The sequence below is a fragment of the Macaca fascicularis genome, chromosome 17, assembly GCF_037993035.2.
Source record: "Macaca fascicularis isolate 582-1 chromosome 17, T2T-MFA8v1.1".
Lineage (NCBI taxonomy): Eukaryota > Metazoa > Chordata > Mammalia > Primates > Cercopithecidae > Macaca > Macaca fascicularis.
In genome coordinates this window covers 85,246,426-85,269,053 of record NC_088391.1, presented here as the reverse complement: position 1 = coordinate 85,269,053, position 22,628 = coordinate 85,246,426, and the positions used below count along the sequence as shown (strand labels likewise).

General features: G+C 39.4%; 1 protein-coding gene and 1 long non-coding RNA gene across 7 annotated transcripts in view; one reads left to right on the top strand and one right to left on the bottom strand.

Moving 5' to 3' along the window:
- The window catches only part of GPC6 (glypican 6), a 1,194,356-nt gene that overhangs the window by 73,354 nt on the left and 1,098,374 nt on the right, over nt 1–22,628 (bottom strand). The window contains exon 7 of one of the 6 annotated variants that reach the window (XM_074021257.1): nt 19,031–19,144. The exons of the other annotated variants lie outside the window; for them this stretch is intronic. Within the exon in view, the coding sequence (XP_073877358.1) occupies nt 19,046–19,144 (99 nt within the window). The 3' untranslated portion in view covers nt 19,031–19,045. Of the gene's footprint in view, nt 1–19,030; nt 19,145–22,628 lie in introns of those variants that run through there. 6 annotated transcript variants of the gene reach the window in all.
- On the top strand, nt 3,568–13,939 carry LOC141408895 (uncharacterized). The gene is made up of 2 exons (XR_012426456.1): nt 3,568–3,706; nt 12,796–13,939. It is a non-coding gene; the product is annotated as an uncharacterized lncRNA (long non-coding RNA).

The following is a 22,628-nucleotide window of genomic DNA, read 5'->3' as shown; positions in this document are numbered from 1 at the left end:
TGGAAGGCATATTCAAGTTCAGCAATGCACAGTACCTTGAGCTCCTTTGATGAATCACCACATGATGAAACTTTAGAGGCTGAGTAATCACATTTGGCTTCCTTTCTGCCTCTTGGGAGGTTCAAAAAGTCATATTTATGGGAATGGGTAAAATTACTGACCCAGGGATTTTTTTTTTTTGGTCCCAAATAGGACCAAGGTAAGAGAAGAGGAGGAGGAGGAGGAGGAGAAGAAGAAAAGCAATATTGGGAAATTATCAGACAACCCAAGATTTTCTGAGTCTCCTAAACGCGTTCAATCTCATGTTGTGAAGGGAGGTCCATTTTCATCTGGAAAAACATGGATTTCAATTACATTTACACAATTGTTCAACCACAGTTTTCCAGATCAGATACATTTTCTCACTGTCTGCAGATCCTGTGGAGAATAAACCTTCCCCCTTGGGATGAAGACCTTGGCTGTGTAATTTGGGACATGCTACCTCAAAGGGAAAATGAAAGCGTGATTCTCTCTTGAGGGAGGAATTGGACGTCTCCCAGACTAAGCAAATGGCAGCTGCAGACGGTACTGCGAGGCACAGATCCGCTGCTGGGAACGACATCCTTCGAGGTGGAGGATGTGAGGGGCCCAGGGTGCGGTAGGCCCTGGGAACACTGTGAGCTCATGTGAAAATTCCTAACGTTGAACATGCAGGGAGAACCCAGCGTTTTGCCAAATGTTTTCAGGAGCTTTAAATTTTAAGCATCATTTTTCTGCACTTCTGTTCTTTTTGGATATTCTTGAGGACATTTTTGTTTCTTTATTTTGTCCCTCTCTGGCTCCATTTTGGGCAAGAAAGAAATACAAATCTTACCCTAAAAGATATTAACCGGCTCTTTCAAAAGGGAAATAAAGCTGAGAGCTCCAGTGACGGTGGGAAGTGTCTCACCAACGCTATTTCAGTCCCCTGGGCTTCTTCCTCAGGAGCTCCAGAGTTCATGGGGACCCACTGGTCAATGTTCAGAGGGGTCATAGCAAACACATTTCACATTCACACAGAAGCTTACGGTCCTGTCGCTCAAAGGGACTGCAGGGCCTCTGCAGTTCACCCCTCATTTTAACGATGAGCAAACAAATGCTCAGTGACGGGCAGTGACCTGTCCAAGGTCACACAGTGATGCAGGGGCTGCAGTGGGACTAGAGCCAGGGCTCCCGGCTCCCCAGACAGCATCTCCTCCCACAGCAGGCTGCCCACTTCCCTAGCGGATGTGGAGCAATGGACTGGAATGAGCCCCTTTCCTTTTCCTGAAATAGTGCAGTGACTAACATAAGGTTCTGAAACATTATTTGTTTGTTTATAATTTATATACAACTGCTTCCTAGAAAGACTTGCAGGAGGCAGGGCCATGCTGCTGGCTGTTGATGGGGGTCTCTCTTCACGTCTGCTCCTGACAAATACAGAACAGTGACGTCAGATGGCAGCTGACATGAGTGAGACCAACGACAGAACATCCAGAAAGCAAAGCTTTGATCCAGCATCCCTGAGAAGTCTTTGTGTGGCTTTTCCCTCTCTCCATTGGAAACCTCGCTTTAGGGTGAATCCTTCCATGCATGAGCCACGAAGTCATTTTACATGTCTAAGAGTAGTCCTTCTTCCAAGAAACATACATTGAACACATTGGCATTGGGCATGGAAAGATGGAAAAGGTAGGTTCTCAAAGGCAGTAGCAGTCCACTTAGCATGTGAGGCGGTATCTATCAGGACCACAGGCGAACTTGTTAAAAATACAGATTTGCTGTCCCCTGTCTCCCCGTGGCTGACTTAGTGTGGCCCTGGGTTGGCCTTTGGGAGTCAGTATTTTAATAAGTTTCTCATGTAAATGATCTGAGTCCCACATATTCTGAATGCTGGTCTAACGTGCAGAGGAATCCTTTGAGACAATGGCCACAGATCCTTCTCTACTGTTAGCTTTGTAGGCAATCCCCAGGAAGCAGGAAACATCACCCTTTCCTATTTTCTCTCCCAACAAAATCAGGGGTAAGGGTGAGGAAGCACGCTTGGATGAAGAAGGCAGTTTTACCATCTCCAGGTGTGCAATGTGGCCCTGTTTCTTGTCCTAGGAAATCTCTCAGCTAAACTCCTGCCCTAAGAAAAGGAGGCACTGAAGCTGTTTAAGGAAAGAGAAAACTAGGTGAAACTATTTGCACTTAGATTCCATTTTCTAAGAGGTGGTGATAGTTTTTACTGGGTATCACACTTCCTGTTAATAAAGTGAAAGAACAAATACAAAAAACCTCTCACAAAAATACTCCAACCCACTCATTTTGAATCTATATTTTCAGTCAATGTGACTACCTCAGTGTTACTGTAAAAGTGAAACTCTTGAAAAGGGGACTGGGGTCAGAGTAAAATGTCAGTTTCGTGAGTAGACATTCCTCCAAGTGCTTGGCATTTTTAGAATGTTTTGCTTTCGTTTTTTTACCCTGACTGCAGTAAATGAACCGTGACATGAAAACACCGTTCTTCTTGTGTTGTGGCCTAGCATTTCCTGAGAGAAGCCACAGCTGTGAGGTAGTGATGTGGGACATGGTGAGTGCAGAGGAGAGAGAAGAGAAGAGCTGGGAAAGAGATGCAAAAGGCCCAGAAAAGGGAGAAGAGAAAAGCAATGAGATGCTCTGTAATTAATCATCTCCGTGAAATTCCAAGTCTCCAAGTCCCACCCGCCATGCAGTTTGCTGACACAGAGGAGAAAAAGCGCTTCCACAAACACACGACTAGTAAAACCATTACAGCTATGTGAATAGCCAGGTTCCAGCAGGAGGCAGTGGCCCTTATTTTTAAAATTATGCATGAAATCATGCATGTGGAGAAAAGGTTAACAAATTTCCCTCTCTATGCCTTGGAATACGGGAGTCCCAGAAATATCCTGAGAATATTTTCTGTCTCATGTTGGTGCTGGTAGACGCTAAACTACCAACATATTTAGCTGTAAAAGTCCCTTGAGAACGTTATTGTTGATAAAATATCACTGGGGGAGCTGGAGTTAGACCCTCCTTTTCCCACGCTTGCATTTCTATAATAGATCGTCTCATAGGAGGAGGAAACAAGTTACTCTGAGTTTTCCTTCCTCACAGAGCGCCCGTGTTTGCAAGCTGGAAAGACTCCTCGAAATCTCCTTTACTTTCACTCACCTGCGTTGCTTCCTGCCGTTTAACTAAAAGAGGAAAGGTTACAGGACTCACTAAAGTTTCCAGCACATTTTCTGTGTTTTCACTACAAAGTGACAACATGTAGGCCACAGAATTCCTCTGAACAGCTCATTTTAAATGAGTTTGGATGAAAAGGATAGTCAATGTAGGTTTACTGATGGTAACAAACCGACCATCTTGTGATAGCTGGGGAGGCTGTATTTATGTGGGGGCAGACTTTTGCTGTGAACCTAGAACTGCTCTAAAAAAATAAAGTCTATCAGAAAAAAAGGATCCATCATGTTTGTGAAAGTGGACAGTGGATCCAAGGAGTCTGATTCTACTTTTTTTATTTGTGATTATAATTTTGTGAAATAATTTTATTTCTGTTCCAGAAATAAAAAACCTAGGTCTTGTTCTGGCTCCTTATCTCTGCGCTTCTGATCTGCTGTCCTTGTGCCATAAATCTTAACTTTGTGCCTCTGTTTCTCCTATTACTTTAAGAGGAGAGGAGTCAAGATGAGGGAAGATAAATAAGGTAAGATAATTCTGTATTTTGGAATTTATGTGCCTGTGTGTGTCTGTGTGTGTGTGTGTGTGCACAAGCACACCAAAAATTCCTTATCTTAGTGGAAGAAAATACAATTAAACACAGCCAAAGTGATTTCAGTTATTTCATCTTTCTGGATTCCAGTGTTCTCACTGGTAAAGTGAGGGCATGGAGATGGATGTGAACATCCCTTCCAACTCTAAGCATCCCTGAATGTAGAACAAATGTCTGGAAATGTTTGGAATTGATTGTCCCTGGTAGTAATGGCCAATCTGCATGCCAGGCTCGATGCTATCTTACTGGGTTCCCCATGTGACCACCACGAGGGAGCGTCTTTGAGGGAAGGAGGTCATGGTCAGAGCTTCAAGGGATCAGGCTCTGGTCTCACTGTCGTCTTGCTTTGCTTACCCAAACAAGCTATCTTGCTTTTAGACTTGGCCTGAGCCAGCTCGAAGCCAAACATGGTACACCAAAGAGCTCTTTGGGCCACACGGATCAGAAGGGTTGGAAAGGGGCTGACCTCAGTCCAAGAAAATGCAATTATTTGAACCCAGAAGACAAAAATATGTAATAGGGATTTTAACCAAAAGACAGTAATCCTGGAGGGGCTTTTTACAATTCTCATGAGCCTTTTAAATAACTTGTGCTGAAAGCTTCTTACTGTTTTAAATCAATGGAGCCATAGCCTTTACTCCTAATCATCAGTTCAACCAAAAATAATTCACTTGATATCTTGATATTATACTATTAGTATGTAGGAAGCGCTTACAAAATGAGGAGCTTAAAGCCCAAATTCCTGTGATAGCAGTCTTTGAGAATATAACAGTGATTTAATGAAAAGCAAACTCAGGTGCATAGTTGATTTAATGTTCTGGGAACACACAATAGTTACTGGCATCCAGACTGACTGCCTCTGCCCTGCCTTTCACCAAGTTCCTTTCTTTACTCCCCTTGGGGTAAGCACAAATGAGTGAGCCGTGTTCTTCTCCAGGCTTCATCATAGAATTCTGTGAAGTTGCTCTGGGCACTAAAAATAGTTCTGGTGTCAGAAAGGAACATATCTTTTTTCTTTCTTCTTTTCTCCCCTTCCTCCTTTCTCCCTCCCTCCTCTCCTCCCTTCCTTCCCTTTTCTTTTCCCCAGAGGAGCTGATGAAAGTACTGTGGACGACAAAGAAGAGATAAAATAGCGGTAAACCCCTAAAATGCCCCTTCACCTTTTGTTTGACCTTCGATGGCAGTAGAAACATCACAGACACCAAGAGGATTCTAACGTTAGGCCCCTGGGAACAGAACATTCAGCCCTGGGAGTCTCTTCAAGAGAAACATCAAATTACTGGTTCCAGTTGTTTCAAGCTTTACAAATGAGATATAGGATGTGAAAACCCTTTGTCTATCCTCACACACGTCACGAATGTGGCGTATCCTTATTAGTATTTGGTGAATACTACAGGCTGCCAAGCAGATTCTGCTTCAATCTGGAACTATGCTGCATTTTCTGAGATAGGACAATGGGTGGACATAAATCTAGAACAGAAATTAAAAAAACAAAACCCAGGTCTTGTTCTGGTTCCTCGGTCCTCATCTCTGTGCCTCTGATCTGCTATGTTTGTGCCATAAGTCTTAACTTTGTGCCTCTGTTTCTCTTATTCTTTTAAAAGGGCAGGTGTCAAGATGAGGGAAGATAAAAATAGCTGCAAGATTCTTCTTGTGGCTGTCATTCCCCATAGTCAAACCTACTCTCGAAGAGCTGATCATTTTACAGTTAAATTACAGTTGGTAACTTGTCCCTGTGTTCACCTTCAAGGGAGTTTTTTTTTAAAAAGGCTATTTCAAATGCTGTTCACCTTCACATTCAATTCAATCACCTATTTTGGGTTTTTCATATCCTCTACCAGTATTTCTACCTTGTCTGGCTTGAATTTTTTTTTTTTTTTAAGGCTTTCAGAGGCGCTCCCCAGTGGTGACATGAGGCCACAGGCATGTATGTTGCTCTCAGAAATGAGTCACTGGAGAGGCCATGGGTCCCCTGCCTCTCTGTATGCCATCATTCCTCTAGGTTATTTTCATCCACCATTTAGCTCCATCCTTCCCGAACACCTTCATATAACTTGAATCTCTTATCAGCTTCCCAAATGTTCACCCTGGGACTTTTCATTGTCATCTTGCTATGTGGCTGTAACTTGGAGAGAAGCTCCGGTGTTAACTTTATTCGACAACAATGCCGGAAGCCAGCATTAGCTTGCAGTTCTCTTCTAGTCCTCAGTGACTAGCCCTAAATGTGCCGAGAAAAGCTTTATTTAGTAGCTTTAGCTCATCTTAAATGCTGCAGCATGAAGCCATATCAGCCACTTCCTGTAAAGACTAGGGCTGGGGCAAGGGTGTTTACCTACAGGCTTTGAGTTAAAGAGTCATTGAATAAATGCAAAATCTTCTAAAAAATCTACTTGAAATCCTATCAAATAATTTAAATCTTTGTACTTAAATGTTCTTGAGATTTTTTTATTTGTTTAAGTTTAAAGGGTTCAAGTGCAATCTTGTTACATGAATATATTGCATAGTGATGAAATCTGGGTTTTTAGTGTAATTATGCCATGAATATTGTACGTCGTATTGTACCCATTACATTCTCATCCCTTGACACCCCTCCCACCCTCCTACCCTTTCCCTCCAGTGCTTATTACTCCACACTCTATGTCCACATGCACACATTATTCAGCTCCCACTGAGAGGTGAGAATATGTGGCATCTGACTTTGTATTTATTAATATGATTAATAAGAATAACAGCTAAGCTTAATCTATGATTGTTATTGCTATTACTATCACTGGTGTTAAGAATATTGAGGCTGAGTATAGACAGCGGGCTGAGCTAGGAGCTTTATGCACACTGGCTTCTATCATCATTACAAACAACGTTTTACAGATCCGAAAATGAGATGAGATTTGGTAATTAGCACACAATCACATAGTCAGGATTTTGAACTTGGTTTGTGTACTTGCAAAGCTTTGAATTTGGCATGTATGCTGCGCCACGTGCAAATTAAAAGGGGCTGTGCATCTGGTGGGCTGGGGCGGGCTCCACTCATGGGTTGGGAGGGATGAGAAGAGGAAGTTAAGGGAGTCACATCCCTAGACTGTGTGGAGCTGGCTTCTTTCGCAATCCCATCATCCTCATTTGGACCACACGGATGCAGGTTTTATGAGGCCGCTCTTTTCCCTCTCTACCTGCGCTTGCTCGCTGTCTGTCTGAGGCAGGGAATAAATGCATGAAAAAATAAATGAAACAAAATACACATGTGTGCCAGACCAGTCTATCTCGCTGGTGTATATTACACGCTTCACTAGCCCATCAGGTCCAGAGTTTTGGCCTGGGCAGACTTCTGGGTGGTCTGCAGGAGAAACTGCCAATTTCAGAGTTTAGTCCACTCTGGTTTGGCAACCCACAGCAGCACCGCACTGTGTGACCAACGCTGCTGCTTTTGAGGAACCTAGCACCTGAGGCTGCCACAAATGTGGCCAATTTTGTATCTCCATCTAAAAAGTGCTTTTTTTCTTTTAAGAAAAACAGAATGCACGCATTAATTTTGTTTTCTTATTTTTTAATTTCTATTTTTATTTAATTAAAAATCTTTTTTAAAAATTATTATTGCTATTATTATAAAGGAAATCCTATAAAAGGCATATTTTAACTGGGTTGAAAACAGTAATCACCATAGTCTGGAGCATAATATTCCATAATAGCAACTGATTAAGTAGTTGTACAAGACGTGCTGCCCATGAAAGGTGTTTCGTAAAGACTTTCCCCGCCCCAGGCATTCCAGGGATTTGTCTAGTCCTGGTCCCTCTTCTCTGCCTGATTGGCCTGGGTAGGTCTATTAGTCTGTTTTCACACTGCTGATAAAGACATAACTGAGACTGGGTAATTTATACAGAAAAAGAGGCTTAATGGACTCACAGTTCCATGCGACTGGGGAGGCCTCACAATCACGGTGGAAGGTGAAAGACATGTCTTACATGGTGGCAGACAAGAGAGAATGTGAGCCAAACAAAAGGGGAAACCTCTGATAAAACTCTCAGATCTCACGAGACTTACTCACAGTCTCATGAACAGTATGGGGGAAACTGCCCCTATGATTCAATTATCTCCCACCGGGTCCCTCCCACAACACGTGGGAATTATGGGAGCTACAATTCAAGATGAAATTTGGGTGGGGACACAGCCAAACCATATCAGTTGGTAAGTAATGTATGAAGGAGAATCTTTCTAGGTGCCAGCAAGGAGACAAAATGAAGGATGTACCTGAGTTTGCCTCTCTGAAGGTCAGTGTTTGTGGATGTAGGTGACATCTTTTAGTGAAAATAATTCATGAAAGAAGTCCAACAGCAAGGGTTCTGGAGAAGTTTGCAGCACCAAGAGCCTAGGTATTGGAGTGACACTATGTAGTGCCTAGGGTCCATAGGCTCAGGCCTAGGGAGCTCTGGGGCTGCTGAGATGGGCTATCGCCTTTGTGGACTGGAAGTTTAGGACTGAACCTGGAACACTATTAACCAATAGTACCAACTACCACATGGCCCAGTGAAATAGGGCCTCCAAGAATATTTATCAGAAACAGAGAACTCAAAAAATAACCGTTCCAATGCTCTGCTCTAAAATGGTATGATGCTCCACCAAGTCAAAAGACGCTGGTGAAGTTGTGAAGAAAAGGGGATGCTAATACATTGCAGGGGGTAGTGTAAATTAGTTTAGCTATTATGAAAAGCAGTGTGGCAATTTCTCAAAGAATTCAAAGCAGAATTACCATTTGACCCAGCAATCCCATTACTGGGTATGTACCCAAAGGAATACAAATCATTCTACCATAAAGACACATGCACATGTATGTTCCTCGCAGCAAAATTCATAATAGCAAAGGCATGGAATCAACCTAATGTCCATCAGTGTTAGACTGGATAAAGAAAATGTGGTACATATACACCATGAAATACTGCACAGCCATAAGAAATGAAGTAATATATTTTGCAGCAACATGGATATAACTGGAGGCCACTATCTGTTCCCATCCTAACACAGGAACAGAAAATCAAATACTACATGTTCTCACTTATAAGTGTGCACTAAATGATGAAAATACATGGAAACAAAAGAGGGGAACAAAAGACACCAGGGCCTACTTGACGGGGCGAGATGGAGGAAGGTGAAGATAAAAACACTACCTATTAGCTACTAGGCTTATTATCTGGTTGGTGAAATAATCTGTACACCAAACCTTTGTGACATGCAATTTACCTACATAACAAACCTGCATGTGTACCCCTGAATCTAAAATAAAAGTTTAAAAAACAATCTTAACTCAGAGTTGGTGAAGGAAGTTACCTCGTGCATGCCTACATTTGTATTTTCCTGCAGATTTCCTAAAATCAGCTAACACTGCGACATGAAATAGAGCATGGAGGAGTCAACGAGTTGGAAAGAAAGTAGCAAACTTTCAAAGGCCCCAAACTAAGTGAAAATGGGCACCCAGAAAAGAAAACAAGAGTACTGAGAATGGATTTGGTCCAAAGGACATTTCCTAGACCCAGATGACCTTAAACCTTGATGGCCTTAGATTTGCAGGGTGGGCAAGGACAGGAGAGTAAAATATAGGGCTTCCCTAATGTGATGAGCCAGTATCACTACTCCACCACATACAGCCGTGGTTCCCAAGGGAAAAATCCTTAGGATAAGATGAAATAGAAATACCCTTCAACACAGGCCACCCAGACTTTCTATTGATTAATTTCCAAGGAATATAAACTCACACACACAATAAAAACACAACAGAAACAAAGAAAACATAATATCTATAAGGAAATAAAGCACCATTTGTAAGAAACTGTAGAAATACCAGATAAGACCAGCAAACTCTTCAGATATTAGAAGTATCAGACACAAAGTATAAAAAAACATGTTTAAAATGGAAAAGGTAGACTTCAGAAATGTGATGAGGAGGCAGATACTACTGAACACAGGACCAAGCATATCTGAAAATTAATTCATTAAGTATTAGAAATGAAAAATAAAACCACTGAAGTTAAAAACTAAGTGGGTGGGTTAAATGGCAAATAAAGCATTTTATTTAGCTGTTAATAAACCTGAGAGACTAAATAAACTGAGAATTAAATACATTATTATCAGCTAAATACATTATTCTGAATGTGGCAAGAGACAAAGAAAGGTTAAGAGACGTGAAGGATGGAGTGAGACAGTCTCACATGTCCAATAAGTTATTGGATGAGTAGAGAAAGAGAGTGAAAGAGGGTGAAGCAATATTTGAAGACATAATGACTTAGAATTTTCCAGAATAGTCAAAGAAACCAATCATGAAATTCAGGAAGCCCAATACATCCTAAGCAAAATTAATAAAAAAAAAAAATCTATACCTATACATTATGATGAAATTACATAACAACAAAGAGGATCCTAAAAGCAGCTTGAAAGAAAATACAGATTACTTAAAAGGGAGAACTGATAGCAAACTTCTCAACAGCAAGAGCGGAAACCAGGATACAGTGAAATATAAGCATTGGTGCACCTGGAGGAAATAACTGTTGACCTAGAATTACAATTCAGCATAAATGTCTTTCACGAATGAAGGTGAAAAGACATTTTCAAATAAAACTCTCAGTAAAGGAAAACTTATAATATGTATTCCAGACCAAAGAAGTCACTCTGATGGATGGTTTTATGCAAAAGGAATGATAACCTAAGAAAGTGGTGAAATGTAGTTGATTCTATATTAAAAGTTCCAGTATAAAATGGTAATAACAATCTTAACTTTTGTTTTGTGTGAAACACACACACATAAGACAGAACTAAATTATCCCATAATAACAGCATATAAATTGGGAGGAGAATTATCAGAGTTAAGGTGTTCTAAGGTCCTCTTGTGTTGTTACAGAAAAGGAAAAGGTATTGATGTTTTAATTAAACTTGGACTTTGATAAGTCAGGATGCATGTTAAAATTTCAAGGGTAATTATTAGAAGAATAAAAACTACAGTATTAGATTCCAAACACTAAAAGAAACAGAGTGAAGTAAGAAAATATCCTCAATTGACCCACAAGAAAGAAGAAAAATAAGACTAAAAAGATGAGACAAATAGAAATCACAAAATGAGATGGAAGAAATAAATATCAATATTTCTATTACATTTAGTTGAACTAACTTCCAATTGAAATAAAAAGATTGTTATTCTGGATTTTAAAATAAATCTAGCTATTTGAGATTTATAAGAGACACATTTAAAACATAAGGGTTCAGAAAGGTTGAAAGTAAAATGAAAAAAGATATTTCAGTTAAATATTTTTAAGAATTTGTTGTAACTACATTAATATGGGAAAGAAACAGACTTTAAGGCAGAAAACAGTAGAGAAAGGAAATCATTATATATACTGATGAAAGCTCAATTCACAAGAAAGGTAAGTTTTAACTATAAATATAGATGTGAAATATATACATCATCCACAAAAAATTATTTTTAGAATTTTCCATTTAATATTTTCAGACTGCAGTTGATCATGAGTAACTGAAACCACAGCTTTCTGTGGTTTCAACTGCAGTTCAAAAATATTAAATGGACAATTCTAGAAATAAACCATTCACAAGTTTTACACTGTGCATGATTCTGAGTAGTGTGATGAAATCTCATGCTATCCTGCTCTGCCTCTTCTTAATTGCAAGAAGGGTGAGTATAACACAACAAAATATTTAGAGAGAGAGAGAGGATATTCAATAACTTTTATTACAGTGTGTTATAACTGTCCTATTTTATTATTAGTTATTGTTAATTTCTCCCTGTGCCTAATTTATAAATTAAACTTTATCATAGGTATGTATGCATAGGAAAAAACAGTGTATATAGGATTTGGTACCATGGGTGGTTTCAGGCATGCACTGGGGATCTTAGAACATAGCCTCCATGGATAAAGGGGAGCTACTGCAAAACAAGACAAAAAGAAATAGGTCTACTCGCATAGTAAAAAATCTCTCTTTCAGCCCTAATTGATAGAGCAAACAGATAAAACAAAATTCAGTAAAAATACATCAGATTTGGGGCATGTTCTGGAAAAGATCCTCTTCTTCCCTCTACTCTTCTATGAAGCAGAGAGCAGTGGCATCTCATGTGTGGCATTAGGAGGTATTGGAAGCTGCTTGTCACATTTTGTTCACAACTGAGTGTTCCTGAATTTTAAAAAGTAGCGATGAATCGCAAACATTTATATAAAAATAGCATTCTTTGGCTACAGTAGTAAATAACTGTAACAGTCTCTGAGTTGTCCACCTATTGTTACTGGGCACAAAGAGTGGAGAGTAATTAAAAAAGAAACACACAAACGCACACACACACACACACACGCACACACTCTCACACTCACATACACTATACCCTTCCTTGTCTTACTATGATCCAAATTATTCAAAGTCAGCTTTTTAAAAAAAAATCCTAAATATTCATTTTACTTCTCATCCTCCAAAATCATGGAGAGAGGAAACTTTAACAAATGATTATACTGTAAAGAGCTTTTAATTTTATTCATTTTCTCAAAAAAAAAAAAAAAAAACCTGACAAAAGAGAGCATGAGGACCCTTTTACTTGAGCCCTCACCATTAAAAACCTAATGAAATACTTCTTGTTCCTTGAAGACATTTTGCATAAATAAGATTTGATTTTCCTGAGTAACTGGAAACATTTTTGTGTAGACATGTCTTGCACTAAAGATAGCCTCTGGGTTTTTGGATTTTATGTGAGTAGATCAATTAGGGCAGTTTGCTGCCTCTATGTTTTCTTCTCAGAGCTCTTCTAGACGCTTTGTATTTACCCTTTTTTTCTAGCATTCAAGGAGCTGCAAAGAGCAAGCAAAGGAAATGCTTTGCTTTTTCAAGTACAGAGATGAGTGTTTTTCACGGAAATGAATGCTGGCTGCTTTGGGGAGTTTTCTGAGGTCAAAATCCCTTAGAATAAAATTTACAGAGTCATTGGTTTCCTGCCTCATTATGCATAAATAATTTATGAATTTGTATTCTTATTTTTCTTCCAGCTGAATCAAAGTTCTACAATTTTGCCAATAATTCCACGCAGAAGCCAATGACAAGCACATTCCTGAGACTATCATTGCCATGGATAAGTTTGCTGTTGCTATCAGCCAGTGCAATTTCCTTGATTAACCTGTAAAAAGTGTTCTCCTTCGATGAAGGCCGTTCAGAAATCAACTGATATTGTACAAGAAGACAACAGCAGGTTCCAGAACGTGAATTCTTGGCGATTTTAAATGATGATGTATGAAAGAGACAGAAAGGGAGTACAATTTGATTTGCTTCAGCCAGTTTGGCCCAGAAAGAAGAGCAGAAAAATTGCTTTGCCTAAGCAAACATGACATGAAGTCATACAAGAGCAGCACTCACAATGTGCAATATCGAAGCCTCATTTAAAATACATGTTGTCTGGATCTGAGAGACATCCAGATGCCAGTAGTAAGAAGTTTTTACTCATTCTGTTTCTTTATTGCCACTTTTCTCCTATTTCTTGGCAACAACTTCTGTATCCTCCTCTGAGACACTGCCTTCAGATTTGGGGTGGGATGCTTTGCTCTGGTTGAATGATGACTGAACTCAAAATTTAGGTAAGCTCCTTGGCATCCAATGCTGAAAATCAACCTGACCGAAAAAGGATAATGGTTTCGTAGGGCAATGTAGATGCCCCCTCTCTAATGAGGACTTAGATTTCTCCTAGGATTCTAAAATTTTTTGTAAAACAGTTCTTTCAAAAGACCGTAGAAGAGTTGGTTCATGTGCAGGGCAGTCTTTACAACAGCATGGTTGGATGTAAATTATAGTTAATTTTGCCTGTCATCCCCTAAAGCAGGGTGTCCAATCTTTGGCTTCCCTGGGCCACTTTTTGGAAGAAGAAGAATTGTCTTGGGACACACATAAGATATACTAACACTAAAGACGGCTGATGAACTAAAAACAAAATGCAAAATATCTCATAATGTTTTCAGAACGTTTACGAATTTGTGTTGGGCCGCATTCAAAGCCATCCTGGGCCACATGCAGCCCATGGGCTGCGGGTTGGACCAGTTTGCCCTAAAGTGTTGTGAGTTCTTTGATTATGGTCTAATCACCTACACATGGTTCATGTTAGTGCACAAAAAATATGGTGAATAAAGGAAAGACTGATTTTTCTGTTCCTTTTCATGTAAGGTTTGTCTTAGGGTTGGAGAGAGTAATGACATGGATTTTTACCAGTTTAAAAATCTTGCCTTCATCATAGTGTTTGTAGTCGATAATGTTACTGTTCACTAACATGTCCTTTTCTCTATGTGAGGCACATAGGAACATATGTCCTTGACTTCCTGATGGCTTGATCATGTGACTTGCTTTGGCCAATGAGATGTGATCAGTATGATGTGACCCTTCCAGGTAGAGACATGAACAGCCACCTTTGCCACATTCTCCATTTCCCCTGCCACTGTGACAGGTGAACCTCCAGATAATGGCTGCTTTGTCACCGGGTGCTGGAGTAAGGGTGATGACCACATGTAGCTGACTCACAGCCAACGCAGAATGAACACTGGGCAAAAGAAATAAACTTGTGTTGTTGTGAGCTATTTTGGGGACTGTTTATAGGTGTGGCTTTGCCTGGCCTGGCCCATCTGGATCAATACAGCATTGGAAAAGCTTCTACAGATATTACACAAACCAACTTCCCACAAATTATGTGTTAGCCAGCAATATAATGGAGCTGCTGCTGGTGGTGGTTCATTCATTTACTATCAACCTGACTTTTTATTTTTTGATAGTTCAGCCAATGTTATGGGTATAAGAAAATACCCATGAAGTCAGAGCCTTTGACGATAATGACTGTGAATGAACTTAGCAATAAAATTATTGTGTATTGCAGATAGCTTTCTACCTTTAACAGTTATGAAGGGAAGTCAATTTTTACTCAGACAGGTTCCTTTTCATCTGTTTTTTTTTCTCTACAGTGTTTATGCCTGAGGTTTATTGCTAGCAGTAAAGAGTGTCCGAGTATGTTATGGGAATAGCCAAATTCCCAGTGATTTAAAATGTATTCCATAGGCCCCAGAGTCTGTTAGAAGCTGATTGATCATACAGCAAATACATCAAAACTGGTATTTATGAAATATCCCATTTCTTTGGCTCTATCTCTCATAAGCATGAACATCACATTTGGGAGCTGTGGTGCAAATATCTCAGATGCTAAGAGAAAATATTGTTACAGATTTTCCATGACAAGCAAAAGTTTCTTTAATCTATTCAATAATTTAATAAAAGATCTATGTCAACTGATGAGTCTCATGAACAAATATTTTTAAAGGTATGGTTTGAGCAGTTTAGTGTGGCTTGTCTATCCAGACTCCCATAATCAATCCACCAAAACACCAATTACATAGCAGAATAAAGGACAGTTACTGTGAATGAGTGTGCAGATGGACTTTTGCATCTGACTAGTTCGTAACTGACAACAAAGCTTCTCTTTAATTTGTTCAAGATTTGGGCAGAAAGTTCTGGCTTAAGAAGGGAAAATGAGCTATTAGACATGGCCTATGTTAAGGATGCTACAGATGTTTAATGTTTTTAATTTGCATATTTGGCCAGTGATTATTCATTTGTTAATATACCTTCTACACATTCTTTTTTGTTATAGTCAATCTGAGATTGCAAAATCAAACTCCTATTTATTGTATCCTAGTATTAATATTCCATGAGCCTCTATACTATGTACTGTTCTCTGGAGAAGACATAGCGTGTCTAACTGACTTGGAAAGTAACATCTTTTCTAGTCACTTGCCTTTTGATGACGCCAGCACTAACAACATGCTATAATGTAGATTGTACATAGCAGCTAGTTTTACTAAGTGCTATGCAACAGAGAAGAACTCAATCAATACATTTATTGATAGATTGATACCTACAGAATGCATCAATTTGGGTTTAGCTGAAGTCTAGGAATTCTTGAAAGAAATTTTAAAGCCTGAAGCAGAAAATAAGCATATCAACATGTCATAAAATAGATACAAAATCTGTAATAGCCCTATTTTGGTTCTGAAAGTGTAACATTTCATTTTTTATGATACAGAGGACACCAAAGCTCTTGCTTAAGTGTTTCTGAGGATAAAGGAGAGTTTAATCCAGAGTTGAAAAGGATTTTGTTAATAAATTGCCCCCAACATGATCTAATATAACTCACACTTAATATAAGTTGTTCAAAATTGTTCCCCTTCCAAAACATGTGGCATAACATTATTTCGTTGTCAGAATGCATATGATTCTCTGAACATGTCTTAAAGCAGTGATACGGACTGGGCTTTAGTATCTCCCAGGGAGTTACGTAGCTAGAGTGAGTGTACTCTTCCTTCTCCCCAGGGTATACGGCCCTGTGCAATTAAACACAACTTTGCCTGGACTGAAAGAGAGGACTATGTGCCTTCTATTTTCACTATTCCTCCACATGCCCCAAAGAATAGCTTCCTGGGGATGCAAAAATAGTTCACTGCCCATTGGGTATGAGCTGAAAAAATCCACATAAGGGCAGGAGTTCCATCCAGGTTTCCAACAGTGCATAACATTGAATTAGATTTGTGCATCCTTCCAGTCCGTGGAATAAGCAGAATATCCTGGAGATAAGCCATCATTTTATATGTGTGTCTTATGATGTTCCCCACTTGGGCTTATCAACCACAGCCTCCTAAATGGAAAGAAGCCTGTGACAGGCGGCTCTCCCTGCTACCACATGCTGGTGATGCTGCCCGGAGAAGAGCAGAAACAGAGACAGAATAAGTTGGGTGGTTTGGTTTTAACGTTTTTTTTATTTTCTCCCTGCTTTGAAAGCTCACTGCATTTTGCTGCTGTTATTACCAAGGATTCATTGAAAATGAAACTGGGGCGTCTCAGTGGGGTTTCACAGCAAATAGATAAAGCAGGTTCAGGCAAGACCGGGCCGTTCACAACCTGAAGTGGATGAAGCAGTAGCCATTTGTTTGCTGGGGTGAATGGGACATAATTTATTCAGCTGCAGCGGAGGCTGAAAGCCAATCTGGCCTTGACCCATTTATCTTTAGAAAACTAATTAAAGTGGAGAATCTGGCTTACTGTTGTTATTGAGGTTTTAGTTTTTTTGTTCACGCCAAGCGAAGACTGAGGGTGAGTGCATGTGTGTATGTGTGTGTGTGTGTGTGTGTGTGTCTGTGTGCATGTGCGTGTCTCTGTGTGTGTCTGTGTTGGGGTGGAAGCTGGGAAATATCAGTTTCACCTAAACACAGTGGCTGAAGGTCTAGATAATAAAGCAGTTTCTTAAGCACAGCCTGACATCCTTTTGAAATGCAAACTAGTGGATTTAGCTGGGTGCAGAATCCTTTGAGGTGACAATGAAATGCCATGGCAATTTAAAATGAACAACAGACAGTTTCCTGATTCCTTATAACCAAGAGTTTCTAAATTGTACCAAAATGGCCCCAAAGAGGCATGGAAGAACATTTTTATCACCAGCACTTTACTGAAACTCATACTAACCATCAAGGCAGGAAATGATGCCAGAATGTTAGTTGCTTTGTCCATTTTGTTTCAGAACAATTAAAAAAGTTGCATATCTTGATGATCTTTTGTAAGTACTTAAATATATATACGTAATAACATTAACAACATGTTTGTCACCAATGACCTACCGATGAATTTCAAAAGTTACAGTGTATTTTTGGAAGACTCATATATAAAACAGACATCTGGTTTTTGTGTTGTTTGTTTGTCTTGGCCTAGATAAGGTTATAGGGACAAGTAGGAAAGTCCAGCAGACACAGGGATGTTATGATATGTATTCATTCCAGTATGTTCAAGGAAGTGACAACTCTTGGGGAACGCTACAAGGGTCATGATAACCATTAGATAAGGGAACCGAACTGGACCAGCTACAGGAAAACCTGGAACTCCCAAGAGAATGTGTTGGAAAGGACAGATACTACTGACTTAACTGAAGCCACTCTAGTTATCAATGGGGCCAATCAAACAGAACCCTGACTTGTCCCACCCATGACGTTTTCCCCTCCCATTTCCCTCTTAGTGTCAGGAGACCTTGAGCTATTTGTCTTCCCTGTTCCCTTCTCAAGGTCTTCCTTTCTGCAGTGTTCCTGTTCCAGATTTACCTCCTAATTTTCTTACTTCACCCAAATTGCCCTGGTCTCAAGGCATATGGATATGGGCATATGGCCTCAGGAATAATGAATGGGGATACTACTCAGGGGACAATTTCTTTTTAAAAACATGATTTCAAAGAAGGGATTTTAGACATCGTGTTATCACTGCCTGGATTTAAGGCCAGACAAACAGCACTATGATGTCACAGGTGTGCTGCACAAATAAATACGTACCCCTCAGGTGAGAGTCACCTTCCCTCCTCAGTCCATGATACCATGTAGGGTGCATGTCTTTAAGAAGTGTTATCAGGGCTGGGCACAGTGGCTCTCGCCTGTAATACCAGCACTTTGGGAGGCCCAGGTGGATGGATCACCTGAGACCAGGAGTTTGAGACCAGCCTGGCAAACATGGTGAAACTCCGTCTCTACTAAGAATACAAAAATTATCTGGGTGTGGTGGTGTGCACCTGTAATCCCAGCTACTCGGGAGGCCAAGGCAGGAGAATCACTTGAACCCAGGAGGTGGAGGGAGCAAGATTCCATCTCAAAAAAATAAAAAGTGTTATTAGCATGCAGTGGTATTGCGGAAACCAGATCAGATAACTGACTATTTTGGTTAATATAGTCAAGTAAGATAACCTGAGTGTTCTTGTCCTCAGTCCCATAGTGGGGGTAAGCTTTCTAGTAAAAAATATCCAATGCTCCCTCTCCAAAAGGTCTGAATACTTGGAAAGATATCAGGAAATTCAAATACAAAATGAAAAGCAAACAACCTATTTTTTAATCCCTTAAATTTTCTATGTCTCAGCTAATGGAAACCTTAGCACCTTATGCATGAGGGCTGATGTTGGTATGTTCTTATTAGCACAAGAAAAAGGCCAATATATTCTAACAGGGAAGAGCTAGTTTTCCAGGCAGACTACACATTGTCTGAACATTGGGACAGAATTTAAATCAGCCATTCGATGAGCTCATCTTCCACCAAGATTAGATTGAAAACTTGGCCATTGGAGAAGAATATGAAAATGGTTGTTAACCATAAATTGCAAGCAGAGAGGAAACGACTAAACAAGTTGGCCAAGTGCAGTATTCAATCCACTCCAGATAATTTGGAAAGGGACAGTGGTGGGGGAATTTCTCAGGGACCCTCTGGAATGACTGTACAAAGACAAACGGGGATGAGAGGAAGAAGAAGACCAATGCTTACACTATGTTGCATAGTCCGCCACACAGTCCTCTGGGAAGCAAGAGGAAAACAAATTTAAAGGAAAAAGAAAAAGAGATTATTCTATACATAACAGCACAGCACAGGCACAAAGTTTAGCTTTGTAGGTTGGCATTCCACCCACCCCCGTCCCAAATTCCCTCAGAATGACCAGTAGGATATTTGAGAAATCCACATCCACAGTACAGTGTTGAATACTTACTGGAGATTTACAGGTCTAAATCATCACCAACTTGTTAACTTCCAAACCTGGCTTTTATTTTTTTTTTTTAACTTACTTTTATAAAACATATTCGTCTAAGATACACCATGCACAGTCCATTTTTACTCTAATGAATCAGCTGGAATAAAGTAACTGACACTCCCTGTCCAAGTGCGTCTGTGAGCTGTAGAACATGTTGTGCTCTAATTTTCTGAGCTGTACAACTAATTGCCTTTTACAGAGGCTAATTTGAAATACCTTTTGATGCTCAGATCTTAAAAATCGAGCTATTTTGTGCTGATTTATTTTTATACTTGACATTTCCAGTGAATTGGAACCACCTTTTAAAAAATTATAGTTTCACATCAAATTATGTAAGAGAATTTGCAGAGTATACATTTAAGAATAAAGGAACATGACCAGTCTCTTCCTGAGTGCAAACAGTAATCTCTGGTCTGTTTGATTGAAAGTCATTAATAGTCAGCTGGGACAGAGGGGCTTCTAAGGGGAGTTTGTTGGTGGCAAGAAAGCAACATGATGGTAGGATGACTCTGTTAACTGAATTACCGCAGCTGATAACATTAGTATCCTCAACAAATCATGGCTGTTGGCGGTAGGGACTGCGATAGTCTCAGATGAGTTGGCTTTCTGTCAGCAGCTGAATTTATAAAAATACATTCACTCATTCTTGGATAACAAAAACCACTTTAGGGTAGCATGTCTGAAAGCTTCTGACTACCTCAACTGCTTCTTATGCCTATATAACTTCAGAGGAGCAAATGGAAATGTTCCCTAGTGATACAAAAGAATTTATAAGTTCCTTATAAATATAATAAGATGTTAAATGATGGAACTGGTGCATTTTTTTAAGAGAGAGTTTTGTTTTCAATTATTTTATATAAGGTTTAGCAGCAGTTTACTCAGTTTGGGGTTGTTAGTTTTATTTTTAAAGCAAACCCCATAATTACCAGTTCCCATTAAAAAATAGCTTTAGAATAACTGACATAAGAACATTTACCAACAGATCCCAAAGTTATTACCACAGGTACTAATTTAAATGGCACTAAGAAGTAACTCTCCAAGTGCTTTATAGTTATTTTCATTTTGGCAAAACGGGTGGGGTGATTGGAGTAGTGTTTTGATATTGTCCTTTGAAGCATTTTTCTGCTGAAACACTTCAAGAAATGAAGGGAAATCTTTTCCAATTATCCTCCTTTTCTCAGACACATGCTTCTTATAAATATTCAGGAAACATCTTTTCTGGGAAAAATTGAAACAGGAGTAGGTAATATGAGCCTTGTTTATAAACAGCCTAAATAGGCTGTAATGGATGACAGACCCATCTGGATAGTTTCGCAGTGCATCCTTCTTGAAGATGAGCATGTTTGACTGTTGTACTGCAGTCTGCCAAGGATAACTGCCCCGACTTTCCACTGTTCAGAGCTATATTGGAACCCCCAAAGGAAGAAGGCCTCAGGGGAGCCAATGGCGCGAGACTCTGTTATTAGCTTTGGACCTAACTCGTGTCTCTCAAGAATAACCTTGGTATAGCTCCGTTTGATGTGGAAACAGCGCCTTGTTCTCAGGAGCTGAGCAAAGTGGGCTTATGGCTGACTGTGCATTACACGTCACTGATTCTTACCATTTGGGAAGGGATCAGAATTTAATTTAATAAAAAAAAAACCCCTGCAATTTTCACTTACAGAGCCTGAAGCTACACCTTTGAGGAAGTAAATGCTACATGCTGTCTGAGAATGTTTTAGAATAAAATTGGCTTATTGATTTAAATACTTAGGCACGGAGTCTGGTCCTTGGCTTTTACTTGTAATCGTACGTTTAACCATTACCAATCATTTTCAGAAAAAGGTTGATAAAATATATTTTTAAGGGGTGCAAAAGGTAGAACATTTTCATTCTGTTTGCTACTTGTCTATACTCTCAAGACCCTTATATCTAGAGCATTTTGAACATTACCAACAAAGTTCCTTTATAAAAGGTTCAAATCTCAATTTTCATGTCCATCAGATTTTAAACACCAGAGAAAATTCTCCAAGTGTTGAAGCTTTATTTAGTTTATGCTATGCTGCAAAAATATTGTCTTTAGAAACATATTTTTCTTGCTCTACTTCCCCTGTTTAAGGGTGTGTGTTTATTTCTCCTGGGGATGAGGGAAAACTGCTTCTCTGTTTCAAAGGGAAAAAATTAATTAGTTGCCATACATATCATTACATTGTTCAAATTCAGTGCAATTCTAACTAAGTGTGTAATGTACCCCAGTTCTTTTAAAACTTCTTATTTTATTTTATTGTGGTAAGGACACTCAACATGACATCTACCCTCTTAACAGAGTTTTTTTTAAGTGAACGATACACTATTGTTAGCTGCAGCCACAATGTTGTACCTCGGATCTTTAGAACTTATTCATCTCACATTGTACTCCTGTTCTTAAATTAGGTTTTACAAAAATTCAGAAAAGACTGAATTGTCCCAATAACTAAATTAGAGCCAAAGAAAATGGGAAAAAAGGGAGCAAACCCATACTCACCATTTGTCCTCTGGTTAGAAAGATCTTGATATACAATGCAATTTGTAAAGTAAAATTTAAACAACATAAGCTAATGAAAACCATCCTTTTTTTTAAAGCACTCTGACTAGTTATTTGGTGGAATTTAATTGGTTGTTTTAAAGAAAAATGGTGACTATTTTTAAACTTTTCCTGAAACTGCAACAGAGAATAGATGTAAGCCGCTAGGCGTGTTGGCTCACGCCTGTAATCCCAGCACTTTGGGAGGCAGAGGCAGGTGGATTGCTTGAGATCAAGAGTTCGAGACCAGCCTGGACAACATGGCAAAACTATGCCTCTACAAAAAAATAAAAAGCTTGGCATGGTGGCGTATGCCTGTCATCTCAGCTACTCAGGAGGCTAAGGTTGGAGGACCACTTGAGTCCAGCAGGTCAAGTTTGCAGTGAGCCATGATCATGCCACTGCACTCCAGCCTGGGCAACAGAGTGAGGCCCTGTCTCAAGGGAAAAAAAAAGAATAGATATAAGCAAGGTAAGTAGATGGTTGCAGCAACTACAAATATCTACACTAGAGAGAAGGCTTTATTTGCTAACAAATGGCAATACATTTATAACAAAATTTATTTTGATACTTTATGGATAGGCCTTTAGGTTGTAAGCACATTTGATTTTTATAGAGAAAAATGCTGAGAAGTACTTACTTTGAGGCCAAATTCAACAAATTTAATCTTATGAGTTCTACACTATAGAAGGATATTAACTAAAATCATA